Genomic DNA, 13,423 nt, shown 5'->3' on the forward strand with positions numbered 1-13,423 from the left:
GAGGTGGTGTAGCTGCAGTGGATGATCGATCCACTCAGAGATCTGAGGAAGTTGGTAGCTGAAAAATAGCCATGGTCCCTAGAGATGAGAGACCATGGCTTCAACTCTATCAAATCTCTACCAAACCAAGCTGGCATTATGAAAAGGCAATGCTGTAGCTTTGGCTAATAAAATAGCCAGTCAAGCTCAATCCCTGACTCCTAAGATAGTATCAGGTTGAGATTCTCCAGTACTGCGCTCTCCCTTCTACCCTGGCTCCAATCTCCCACAAGCTCTTCTCCAATGGGACAAAGCTCCAGAGTTTCATCCTCCTCAGTCCAAGACTACCAGAAAAGAAAACGTGTCTCTTCCCTCAACTATGAAAGCCCTAGGCCTCATTGTTATTGGTCCAGATTTCAGTCACATTTCTGTCTCTCCATCAACACAGGAATCACTGACACACAATATGGTGAGTGGACAGTCTTAGATCCACTTGGGAGACTTTGGGGAAGAAAGTTGGAGCCATTTGGAAGGTAGAAATAGAGAGGTTCATCAGAGGAGACACGGGGCACAGTTGCCAGCAGCAACAATTCATGCCTTCTTCCTTCACGGTGTTGAGCAGGTTGTTCATGAGGTCTTTCTGGGTACAGCAGAGCCTGAGTAGACCAAGCCAGTTTTTGCGAAAGGAGGCATGGCATGATATCAGGGACTTTGTGTTCTTTTTATTTAGTTTTATTTTTTTAAAGCACTGAGCTGGGGGAGGGAGGTCACAGGAAGGAGTCCCAGGCCTGGGAGGCAGCAGGCTGGTTAAAATCTTCACTGGACATTCCTATTCTTCTGAAGTCTCTTCTGACCATCTTGACTCCAGGGGGATTTGTTTTCCAGGCCCTTCCCACCGATTGCTCAGTGTCTCCATTCCTCCTCACACGTGTTCTTCCTCTGGTCTCTCTGTCTCTCTCTTCCTTCCTTCTCCAGAGTGTGAGACAAAGCACTATCCTGTCTCATGGAAAGAGGCTCCATCTTCTATCTGGAGTCTCCTCCACAGCTGAAACTTTGTCCTGAGGATTTCACCTTCTAATATTGGTCAAACCTGTTTAGCTCTAGAAATAGAGCTCAGTGGTAAAGTGCCTTCTTAGCATGTTCGAGGCCTTGGGTTCAATCCCAGCACCAAATATTTTCTAAATGACCATTTCTTTGGAGGCTCTTAAGACAACAAAACATTTCTGACTTGATTGTATAGTACATGGGTTATGTAAGTTCAATAAATAAACTTGCAACTACTCTTGTTCTTTACGCAACCTAGTGTTGATCAGTATAATTACATTGCTATGCTGACTATGTTGTTTCTGCACCTCTTCACATTCCTCTGTTGGTTCAGAAGACATCTTTAAATAAAATTCTTTGTTACCTGTATTTTCCCCCAAATTGTAGGCTTTCAAAGACTAGCTGGAGCTAAACATGGGACCCTCAATCTATGACCAGTATGATCTTGTGAAAATTACTTAACCTGTCAGTCACGGTATAGATGGATGATGGATGAATAATGGATGGATGGGTGGATGGATGGATGATGCGTGAGGGGTAAAGTCAGTGATAATTTAGATCATAGACTTCAAGGGAAAATTAACGCATTCGTATAAAGTGTATAGTACATAGTAACTGTTCAGCTTAGGTTCAGAAACTGTTAGCTGGTGCTTTTCTTTTTAAAAATAGAATAGGCTGGGCGCTAGTAGCTCATGCCTGTAATCCTAGCTCCTCAGGAGGCTGAGATCTGAGGATCGTGGTTCAAAGCCAGCCTGGGCAGGAAAGTCTGTGAAACTCTTATCTCCAATAAACCACCAGAAAACCGGAAGTGGCACTATAACTCAAGTGGTAGAGTGCTAGCCTTGAGCTGAAGAGCTGAGGGACAGCACTCAGGCCCAGAGTTCAAGCCCCATGACCGACAAAAAAAAAAAGTAGAATAGTGTGCTTTTATTAATATAAAGACATGAAGAGTTTAGCCTTTGCTCTTTAAGGAAACTATCCTTGAGCCAGAGACTAGAATCCACATATTTTGGTATAAGGCTCAACTTGCTGATAGTCTAGGCTACAGAAGGTGGCTAGTCACTAACTCAGCAGGGGAAGGGGCCTGATGAGACTGTAATCCAACCAAGAGTAGCCAGAAGGGCTGGGAAGGTGGCTCAGTGGTAGAGCGCTTGCCTTGCATGCATGAGGCCCTGGGTTCGATTCCTCAGCACCACATAAGCAAAAAGAAAAAAGCCGGAAGTGGCACTGTGGCTCCAGGGTAGGGCGCTAGCCTTGAGCTGAAGAGTTGAGGGACAGCGCCCAGGCCCAGAGTTCAGGCCACACGACTGGACCCCCCCCAAAAAAAAAAAACCCACACACACAAAAAGAGTAGCTAGAACAGGGAGGGATATCAACTACTCTAAGGTAAAGTTTATTTCCACGCTAGAGGGTTCCAGGGCTGGCAGCATTCTGATCATCCAGCTTCTACCAGACTTGTCCTACATCTCATATGAATCTCTCATTTGAAGCCCTTCAAATTTCACCAGAGGACAAGAAGAACTAAGGCCTCATAAATGCTCCGAAAAAGAGAAACAAGGTTGCCCTCTACTGTATGCAGTCCCTAGAATAGACACGACTCCTTGAACAAGTGGTCAAAAGCAGCGTAGTTCTGCTGGCTTATCCAGCCATGTCTAATTGAAGAATACCACCTTCCCCCTATCACCCACCCATCCACTGGAGCCTCTGCCACCCACAGGGAACAGGCTGGTTGGGCTACTTGCTGCAGTCTCCAGAAAAACAGGTTAGGAATGGAGTGGGAGAGCCAGGAGTGGGTTGGTGAAACCAGGAGGAAACCCACAAGATACATCTTCCAGGGAGAGTCTGGGTATGCCTTTCTTGTTGCAGAAGACAGAGTTGTCTGGGTCTGGGGATGAGGAAGAAAGGTCGAGGGGGGGATGAAAACTGCCAGAAGAACATGTGTCTACTTAAATCTCGCATGGAACCCAGACTCTCCTACATTGTCCATCTGGCTTTTCTTTAAAGTCTTGAGTCTCGCTGTTGTGACTTTGGGTTCCTGCTGGTCTATGCTGCCATGGCTGTGCTAGGGTTGAAGGCTAGAGGCTGGGTGCTTTTGAATTTTATTCCTTGGCCTCTATACCACTGTGCTCCTTACTGTTGAAGTGAGCACTTAAAGGAGGAAGCAAGTGGGGGACAGGGAGCAGAGGCCACAGCCCAGCTCGGGAATGTGAGACTGTGAGACAGAGGAAGAGCAACAGCAGCACCAAGGGGCAGGAAGGGTCCCTGGGGGCTTTGGGGGGGGGAGGAGACATGACTCTGCTCCCCTGCCAGAAAGTCCAGGGCTATGAAGCGCTGGAAGTTTGAGTAGGAGCACTATAGGCCTTGGCTCGGGTGCAAGAAGTTGGGGCTCTTCGAGAGAGATCTTTGGCTAAGAGAAGGGACTGGGTGCAGCAATGGCTGAGTTTCTTTCTTGCCCTTCCCCCTCCCTTCCTCCCTTCCTCTCTCCCCATTGCCCCCCCCCCTCTTTCGTTTAAATTTAGGTATTAGTTCCTTACAGCACGTGGATCTCTGTGGCTTTTAAATTCAACAGAGCCTCACACCCCAGATCTATCCAAGCATTCCATCCCTTGTCCAAATCTGTCTTGCTTCGAACGGCTCCAAGGGCAGATCTCAGGGCTCCTTCTCTGTGAACGTTAGCCTCTGCCGTGACAGTCCTTAGGGGAAGGTGGCAGGGATGGACGGACAGGAGTCCCCCGGGCAGGCCCAGCAGTGGGGAACCCGCAGAGGGAGCGGAGATGGGCGGCGCTGCGGGTCTCCAGGCTCCGGTGGGAGGTCGCGAGCCCCGCCCCGCCCTCTCGGGGTGGAGACGGTCGGGGAGGGGGCGCGGCCGGCTGGGGGGAGGCGTGGTCGGGGCCAGGAGGTCCTGGGCGGCTGGAGCTCCGCTGAGTCCTTGCTCTTTGTAGCTGTCAAGTTTGGGCGCATCTCCCGGTCCCTGCAGTCATCCAGCCTTTCTGTCCCTCACCAGACAGGTCCCATGGGCCTCGAGATCACCTGCCCGTGGCGGTGCCAGCTGCCTCGCTTCCAAGTGAGGACCTGGATCGAGCCCGTGGTGGCCTCCGCCCAGGTGGCCGGCTCGCTCTACGATGCGGGGCTTCTTCTGGTGGTGAAGTCGTCCTTCGGGGCGCGGGGCTCCTTCAACCACAGCTCCACCAGTCCGTCGCCCCGGGGCGCTCTGGAGGACCAGCAGCAGAGGGCCATCTCCAATTTCTACATCATCTACAACCTGGTGGTGGGCCTGACGCCCCTGCTGTCCGCCTACGGGCTGGGCTGGCTCAGCGACCGCTACCACCGCAAGATCTCCATCTGCACGTCGCTGCTGGGCTTCCTGCTGTCCCGCATCGGGCTGCTGCTCAAGGTGCTGCTCGACTGGCCGGTAGAGGTGCTGTACGGGGCGGCCGCGCTCAACGGGCTGTGCGGAGGCCTCTCGGCCTATTGGTCCGGGGTCATGGCGCTGGGTTCCCTGGGCTCCTCCGAAGGCCGCCGCTCGGTGCGCCTCATCCTCATCGACCTGATCCTGGGTTTGGCAGGGTTCTGCGGGAGCATGGCCTCTGGGCATCTCTTCAATCAGACGGCTGGGCACTCCGGGCAGGGCCTGGTGCTGACGGCCTGCAGCGTGGGCTGCGCCACCTTCGCCCTTCTCTACAGCCTCTTCGTGCTGAAAGTCCCTGAATCTATGGCCAAACCCAGCAAGAAGCTCCCGTCCTTGGACACCGTGTCTGGCACGGTAGGCACCTACCGCACCCTGGATCCCGATCAGCTGGACAAGAAGAATACAGGGGGGCACCCCCCATCTCCTGGCAAAACACGTCCCCCCAAAAACATCCTTTCCCTGCTCTTTGTGGGTGCCATCCTCTATGACTTGGCTGTGGTGGGCACGGTGGACGTGATGCCCCTTTTCGTGCTGAGGGAACCTCTCAGCTGGAACCAAGAGCAGGTGGGCTATGGGATGGCTTCTGGGTACACCATCTTCATCACCAGCTTCCTAGGCGTTCTGGTCTTCTCCCGCTACTTCCGGGACACCACAATGATCATAATTGGGATGGTCTCCTTTGGGACAGGAGCCCTCCTCTTGGCCTTTGTGAAAGAGACATACATGTACTACATTGGTGAGTCTGGCACCCCTCGGGCGGCAGGGAATGCTGGGTCAGGGGGCTTTAAGAGTCCCAGCTTGGAACCAGGGCTTCAACTTGCTCTCTAGGAGGCACTAGAGACAGGCTTGTGTGCACTTGAGTTAATCTGTATTGTACTGTGGGTGCTCTGTGTTGCAGATTGAAATGGTACCAGAATGATGCCGAAACTCTAGAAGGTCAAGCAGGTGTGATCAATAGTGTGTGATCACTACCTGTGTGTGATCAGGCAGGTGTGATCAATATCTAGAGTCAGGAGGGGAGACTTCAAGATGCCCTTGTATGAAGACAGAGCTGAGTTTCTTCTAATTTTAACTTTATGAAACCAAGAAATCCAGTTTAGAAGGGCCCTTAATTAAAATCATTTAGAGACAAGCCATGGCTTTTAAACAACACATAATAATTCTCAATAACTGGCTTCTTCACCACCCAATGGAATAAATCACCACTAGGAATGAAAATAAAGTTTCCATCTGAGGCCAGAGGCTAGATAAACCACAAGAAAGAGAGTTCTAGACTAGTGCTACCACACAACTTACTATGACTGTGGGAATGACTACTCTTTTGGTCTGTCCTGTACAGTAGCCACCAGCCATGTGTGGCTGTTGGGCACTTGAAATGTTAATGCAACAAAGAACAGAATTTTACAGTTTATTTCATTTCAGTTAATTTAAATTGCTACATTTCAATTAATTTAACTTGCCACATGTGGCCAACATGGCTAACATATTTGGAAGAACAATGCTAGATGATTACCAGAAGGCTGAACCTTCGTCTAGGGGACATACCTCAGAAAAGCATGTAACAAAACGGCAAGGTCAGCGAGGTAGGGCTCCGTGCAGGGGCTCATGCCTATCACCTCAATTACTGAGGCAGAGATTGAGGCAAAAAGTTTGCAAGACCACATTTCATTAATAAACAGAATGTTATCCTCTTACACAGGGGGGCATAAAGAGGAGAATCTCTAAGGCTGGCCTAAGAAGGAAGGAAGTAAAGAAGGAATGAGGGAAGGAGAGAGGGCAGGCAGGCAGGCAGGCAGGCAGGGCAAGGCAAGGCAAGGCAAGGCAAGGCAATCTCTGGTCAGTTCCCGGTTAAGACCATGTGCAAAGAACATTCATCAATAAGGTTTCAGGAATATGTAGCAGCCATAATAGGGGAATGTTTCTGGAAGCAGCTTGCCCAAGCTCCTGAGACTGTCTTCAAGAGCAGTTCATGGACAGTATGGGCAGGCATTCTCTCCTAGGGCTTCTCATCTGTGTCATGTTGTTGGCGCTAGCTCCATTTCCCTAGACACCACATAACTCTGCCCATGAAGATTCCCTTCACTTTCTCTGTGTAAGCAGGGCCTTGTGACCTTGAGATTAGCACTCAGCAACTACGACTCTATCAGAGCTTGCAGTCAGAGCTGAGCTGGGGAGAATGCTTATCTGCCAGCAGGGAAAGTCCCATAGGGAATGGAGAGGGGCTGGGGACAAGGCATTTACTTTATTGTGATTTTTGTCCTTGGCTCAGGCTGTGCTACAGTAAGGAACATTCTTGTGTGATGTTTTCCAGCTCGAGCTACCATGCTGTTCGCCCTCATTCCCATCACGACCATTCGATCAGCTATGTCCAAACTCATCAAAGGCTCCTCTTATGGTGAGTGACTGGATCTTCTGCCTGAGCTCAGCTTGAGATACCCACTTGCAGAAGATATCTGAGAAAATTCCAAAAGCATCCTCAAATACGTGAGGAACATATCCATCCAGGACAGAAAGAATGCAGACTGAGGGTGGGTGAGAAAAACTTATGAAGTCAATCACTGGAAAAGCCACAATCAAAGAAAAAGACTTCAGGAATGTGCAGATAGAGACAGGACTCCTGTTGAATTCAGCCATGAGGCCTGAAAGGGAGTCCCTAGAAGGGAGGAGGTTCTCTGGGAGCTCCCCAGTGGGGAACAAAGAAAGGACACTACCACATTTCTTAGTAACCACTTATCCCTTGCAGGAAAGGTGTTTGTCATACTGCAGCTGTCCCTGGCTCTGACCGGGGTGGTGACATCCACGGTGTATAACAAGATCTATCAGCTCACCATGGACAAGTTTGTAGGCACCTGCTTTGCTCTGTCCTCCTTCCTCTCCTTTGTGGCCATTATCCCGATTGGGTAAGATGGGGGTAGTGTCTACTGTGAAGGTGGGGCCAGGGAGGGTGAAGTGGGCGAGGAACTATCAATCACTGAGGTTCTTTGCTTTATTTCTTAGTTGAGAAAAATAAGATGTAAAGAGCAAGTGGCTGAACTTGGAAAAGCTAGGGGTCATATGAGGTTTGATATTCTAAGGTAAGCGCTCAGCCAGGTCTGTCTTCAGGCTATCCAGCCCTTAGGCCTTTTCAGATGAGTCCTGGCTGAATGAGTTGGTCAAAATTGCAGCTGGCATGCAATGCAAATTTTCAGAAGTCTTAACTCTTTGGCTAAGCCAGTGATAGATTCGTTTTCCCCATTTGAAAAATGACTAGTTCTAGTTCATTGGCAGTTGGTTGAAGTTATCTCTTCAACTTACAAACAAATACCACTGGTGGCACTGGTGGCTCACAAATGTGATACCAGTGACACAAGAGGCTGAGATCTGAGGATTATAGTTCAAAACCAGCCCAGGCAGAAAAGTCTGTAAGACTCTTATCAACAATTAGCTGGAAGTGGAGCAGTGGCTCAAGTGGTAGCACTAGCCTTGAGCAAAAGAGCTCAGGGGCAATGCCCACGCTCTGATTTCAAGCCCTAATACCAGGCATGCACATGCATGTGTGTGTGTGTGTGTGCGCACACACACACACACACACATCTTACTAGTTAATATGTGTCATAAAGACAAAAACAGACCTATGAAAGCAACATGAAAGTCCAATAATTGGTTTTTTTCTACAGTTTCACCTGCTTTAGTTATGCTAAGGAGAATGGCTTCCCTTCATTAAGACCTAAAGGCCCAAGAAACAGTTGTGTGACATATGGCCCCTTACCCAGTTCTGGGTCTTAACATACACTGGGTCTTATCTATCTGTGCTGGGTCTTCCTGATCTTATGCCACAGAACCAGTGAGGAAACACTAAATAAGCAATTAATTGGATGCTCAGATGGATAAGACAGTTAAAATAAGTCTGTTTTATCCGTCATAGACATTTAGCACTAGAGAAACTCATGTACAAAGTTTTCAGGAAATGACTAGGAAAGATGAAAAAATATTATTACAGGATTCCATCTCTCAGAGATGTAAGATTAAAAACTTATGCCATAAGAGGAATATTGCTATTACCTTTGCTCTCCACAAGTCACTAAAATAAATGATATCCTAACATATTCTTCCAGTGAGAAAAGGCCAGATTGTACCATCAATCATTGATAGTAGCAGGAAAGACCAGTAGAGATTTCTAACCACAGTAGGCAAGGTTACATTCCATGACAGAAAAACCAAGAACGCACAGCAGAGTAGAGGAGGACTCAGAAGGCAAGAGACTGGACTAGTCACAGCCTGTATCCCACTCCTTGATGTCAGGAGAGGTCCTTGAGCTAGAGCTGCCAACCAGTCTGTGACCTGAAAGGGCCATGGATCTGGCCTTTCCTGCTAGCAAAGTGAGCGTATTTCCCATTACTGTAAAAACCTGCCTTCTTCTGCCTGCTCTTTAGATGAGATAGGGAGGTGCTGAGGACCCCACAGTGTGGCTTAACCCTCTTCCCCCACCCCTCAGGTACACTTGCACTCAGTAAATGAGCCACTAGAAGAGAATGAACTCATCTCTCTGGTCTACAAATTTAGTTAATTTATACTCATCTCATTACTGCTGTCTCATGACTGTAGCTATTCCGGGAGCTGAGATTAAGAAAATCAAGGTTCAAAGCCAGCCCAGGCAGGAAAGCTTATGAGACTCCATCTCCAAAATAACCATCAAAAAGCAGGGCTGAGCTGGGCATTGGTGGCTCACACCTGTAATCCTAGCTACTCAGGAGGCTGAGATCTGTGGATCGGGGTTTGAAGCCAGCCTGGGCAGAAAAGTTACTGTGAGACTCTTACGTCCAATTAACTACTCAAAAACTGGAAGTGGCTATGTGGCTCAAGTGTTAAGAGTGTTAGCCTTGAACACAGACAGGCTCAGTGATACCACCCAGGCCCTGAGTTCAATCCCTAGGACCCAGAAAAAAGCAGGACTGGAGACATGGTTCAAATGGTAGAGTGCCAGCCAAGCAAGCAAGTTGAAAAAGAGCAAGGGCCCGAATTCAAACCACAGTACCACAAAAAAAATTAACAGAAAGCACTTAACTTCATATATTTTAACTCCCTAAATTTGAGATTACTATTACCACCCCTCCCCCACATACACACACTGAAGATGGAAGAAGAGAGTCAAAACTTGCCATTTTCTCAAAAAGAATTTTCCTACACCTCTATTAGTCTAAGTTAGATCTTTCTAGTACATTTTTCCCAAAGCCTATGTGGAATGACAGTTGATCACTTAGTAAGCATCTATTTAATACACTTGCCCTCTAGACTGTAGGTTCCTTGAGAACAATGAGCATGGCTTATGGCTTATTGTGTGTCTCCTATGTCCAGCAATGACTCTGGTGCTCAGGAGGTTCTCTGAACAAATTTGCTTAATGAATGAATGCTGTCAGAAGGACATATCACCCACTAGTGAGCATTACTGAACACTCACACACCACAACTGCCTATTGCTGGCTGATAATGAAGTTAGGAGCTGGCCAGCAACACACAGCTATCAATAGTGTCCCAAAGGAATTAGCTACAAAGCCAGGGCTCTAAGCCAAGTTCATGATCCCTGTGCTGGTTGCCTCTAGGCTTTTCTTCTCTTTTTTTTTTTTTAATTTTTTTATTTGTCAATTGTGGGACTTAAACTCTGGGCCTGAGTGCTGTCCTTCAGCTTTTCAGCTCAAGGATAGCGCTGTACCACTTGAGCCATAACACCACTTCCAGTTTTCAGAGTGGTTTATTGGGGATAAGAATCTCACCGAATTTCCTGCCCAGGCTGGCTTTGAACCACAATCCTCAGATCTCAGTCTCCTGAGTAGCTAGGATTACAGGCATGAACCACTGGTGCCCAGCTCTAAGTTTTGTCTCTCTACTTGCCAGCCTTGTAATTCAATGAGTTTTGTTTTGTGAAGTACAATAACTGCCCCTCCCAGTAGGATTCTCAGACTCAAGTGGGAAGTTGGTATTGGAAGTTTCTACATATTTTCCCTAGAAGACTACGATTTAAGCTTATATCCATAAGCAGCTTAAAACACTCCATCCATCAGTAAGAACTGTGTTCTAATTCATAACCTGAAGACTTTTGGCATAAAAGTTACACAAGTCCAAGACCTTAATCCAGTGTTCTTAACTGCTATGCCTCCGTTTTGTCTACCAGTATTTGTGTGTGTGTGTGTGTGTGTGTGTGTGTGTGTGTGCGCGCGCACACACACACACACACACACACATGTACCAGTACTCAGGGGCGGGGTGGGGGAGCTTGAACTCAGGGTCCTGAACTCTCACTTGACTTTTTGCTCAAGGATGGAACTCTATTACTTAAACCATTCTCCATGTCCATCTTTTTTGCTGGTTAATTGGAGATAAGAGTCTCCAGTGAACTTTTCTGTCTGGGCTGGCTTCAAACCTGATCCTCAGATCTCAGACTCTTGAGTAGGTAAGATTATAGACGTGAGCTACTAACCAGTTTTTTGTTTTGCCAGTCCTGGAACTTGAACTTGGGACCTGGGGGCTGTCCCTGAGCTTTGGTGCTCAAGGCTAGTGCTGTACCACTTGAGCCACAACACCACTTCCCGCTTTTTATGAACAGTTTATTGGAGTGTCTCATGGGCTTTCCTGCCTGGGCTGGCTTTGAACTGTGATCCTCAGATCTCAGCCTCCTGAGTAGCGAGGATTACAGGTGTGAGCCACCAGCACCCAGCTCCACCAGTATTTTTGTTGTTGTTGTTGGTCATGGGGCTTGAACTCTGGACTTGGGCGCTGTCCCTCAGCTCTTCAGCTCAAGGTGAGTGCTCTACCAATTGAGCCACAGTGCCACTTCTGATTTTCTAGTGGTTTATTGGATATGAGTCTCCCGGAGTTTCTTGCCCGGGCTGGCTTTGAACCATGAGCCTCATATCTCAGCCTCCTGAGTAGCTAGGATTATAGGCGTGAACCGTGAGCACCAGCTTCTACCAGTATTTTTAAACAAAGTTTGTGAGAGAGATAAAGGAGCTCTGGAAAGGCAGAAGATGAGATAGGATGGTTAATTCAGTTTGGGATTAGTGAAGATTAATCTTGATCATAAGATATTCATGGGAGTTTATTACTTGAATATCAAGTGATTGAGATGCAGTTTCCAAGAAAATATTGAGGCACAGGGCTACAATGTTGTGGGAAATGGGGAGAATTTCATCATCACAGGATTGGAAAGAACTTGAAGTAAGAGACTTTCTCTGGAGCCAGCCTCACTCAGCACAGCCTTCTGATACCATAATGCAGATAGCATTATGTCTAACTCCACATGTCACAGTGACAACTCAACATAGGTAGGGATATTCTTTGCCTGATTTGAGTGGTTCTCTTGTAATTCTCTATTACAATTTTTTTTAACAGCATCGTGGCCTATAAACAAGTCTCAGGGTCACAATGTGGAGACAGAACAGAGAAATGAAGGTGCTGATCTGCAAGAGCTAAGAACACCAGCAATGGCTAGGGGCCTTTGATAACTGAGAAAGGAACCAGGGAATTGGACCAAAATAACTCACTGCCCAAGAAACCATTGCTCCAGCTAGAATTGTCCTCTGCATGACTGGCTGGGGCTCTAGGGGACCCTGGTGGATGGGGGAATGCATTTCCCGGGTGATGGAAGAACCTTCTCAGCTTTCAGATGGCCCAGCTAGGCAGAGGTTAGGTTCTGTGGGTGTGGACGACACACACGGGCATCCCAGACCCTAGAGCGGTTCAGGCTCCAGTAGCAGGTGGTCAGGCCCCTTTCTTCCAGCGATTGTCTCCAGGGCTCCAACACAGATTTAGTCATATGGTGTTTACTGCAAGTTCCAGAACTCAAAGAAGGCCTGCATTTTCGGCTGCCCAAGGCCATGTGAAAGGGACATTTTGTATGAACTGTAAGTTACAACTTTCAAATTAAAAATAAAACTTTGAAAAATAAGTTAGATTTTCCTTGAATCTTTAACTGTAAACACTCAAGAGAAATGACACCTGTTAAGTTAAAAAATAAAATCTTGAAAAATAAGCATTGAGTCCTCATGAAGGAAGCACTCAGAAGAGCAACGGAGCATCCTTGGCATCAGGGCTTTTCCACTCAATCTGGTACTTTTGTGCCATGCTTTTACTTCTGGCCTTTTGCTGGTTAACTGAAGTGTCTTAGGGGTTTTTCTGCCTGGATTGGCTTTGATTCAGCTCTCAGCCTCCTGAATAGCTAGGGTTATAGGCATGAGCCACAGGCACCAAGCATCCTTGTTTTCTTTTTCTTGATACTGGAGATAGAACCTTAATCATGCTAGGCAAGTGCTTTACCACTTGAGCCACACCTATATCCTCATTAGCTTTCTTTGTGCTGGTATTAGGGCTTAAACTTAGGGTTTGGGTATTGTCCCTGAGCTTCTTTTGCCCAAGAACCAGCGCTCTACCATTCCAGCTCCATTCCAGCTTTTTGGTAGTTTATTGGAAAGAATCTCACAAATTTTCCTGTTTGAACAGCTTTGAACTGTGATCCTCAGATCTGCCTCCTGAATAGCTAGGATTACAGGTGCCCTGGCTTGGAATTACTGTCTTCTTTGCAAATGTGAAGTAAAGGGGCATATAGCTCTGTCATGGGAGGACAGAGAGGGCTTCCCAGATGTGACAAATGTTAGGAGTTGAAGCCCAGAACATCCCAGGCAGAAGGAACTGCATGCTGTAAGGCTTGAAGAAAATTTCCCCAAGACACATGAGGAGAGAAAGGAGGTAGGAGGAGAGCTGGGCATCAAGGAGGAAGGGATGGAGACTAAGACTGGAGTGGTAAAGATGGACAGCATAAGAGAGACTTTTCAAATCCATAAGTTTTATCATCTAGTGAGTGTCCATTGGATACTTCGGAGCTGCCTATAAATGATCACTTGTCTACCCATAGCCCCATGGGAAAGGCTTGTATTCATTTCCAAAATGGAAATACTGAAAGGTCAGACCTAATAAATGGAAATGCTAAGACCTCATCCTCAACCCTCTCTGACCCTGCTT

At 47.5% G+C, this 13,423-nt stretch overlaps 1 protein-coding gene across 1 annotated transcript; it reads left to right on the top strand.

Moving 5' to 3' along the window:
• The first annotated feature begins 3,967 nt into the window (after positions 1-3,967).
• On the top strand, positions 3,968-12,391 carry Slc46a2 (solute carrier family 46, member 2). Its single transcript, XM_013023269.1, has 4 exons — positions 3,968-5,168; positions 6,744-6,827; positions 7,176-7,332; positions 11,798-12,391. Exons 1-4 carry the CDS (start codon positions 4,037-4,039, stop codon positions 11,853-11,855), a joined length of 1,431 nt encoding a protein of 476 aa, XP_012878723.1. The 5' UTR covers positions 3,968-4,036; the 3' UTR covers positions 11,856-12,391.
• The last annotated feature ends 1,032 nt before the right edge of the window (positions 12,392-13,423 follow it).

The sequence above is a fragment of the Dipodomys ordii genome, unplaced genomic scaffold (assembly GCF_000151885.1).
Source record: "Dipodomys ordii isolate 6190 unplaced genomic scaffold, Dord_2.0 Scaffold67, whole genome shotgun sequence".
NCBI classification, from domain to species: domain Eukaryota; kingdom Metazoa; phylum Chordata; class Mammalia; order Rodentia; family Heteromyidae; genus Dipodomys; species Dipodomys ordii.

Bases quoted from the DNA above. Each gene is read 5' to 3' on its own strand.
- Slc46a2 (XM_013023269.1), top strand. From the start codon at position 4,037: ATGGGCCTCGAGATCACCTGCCCGTGGCGGTGCCAGCTGCCTCGCTTC. The intron at 5,169-6,743 runs GTGAGTCTGGCA...GATGTTTTCCAG, and splicing joins GACATACATGTACTACATTG to CTCGAGCTACCATGCTGTTC. The intron at 6,828-7,175 runs GTGAGTGACTGG...TATCCCTTGCAG, and splicing joins CATCAAAGGCTCCTCTTATG to GAAAGGTGTTTGTCATACTG.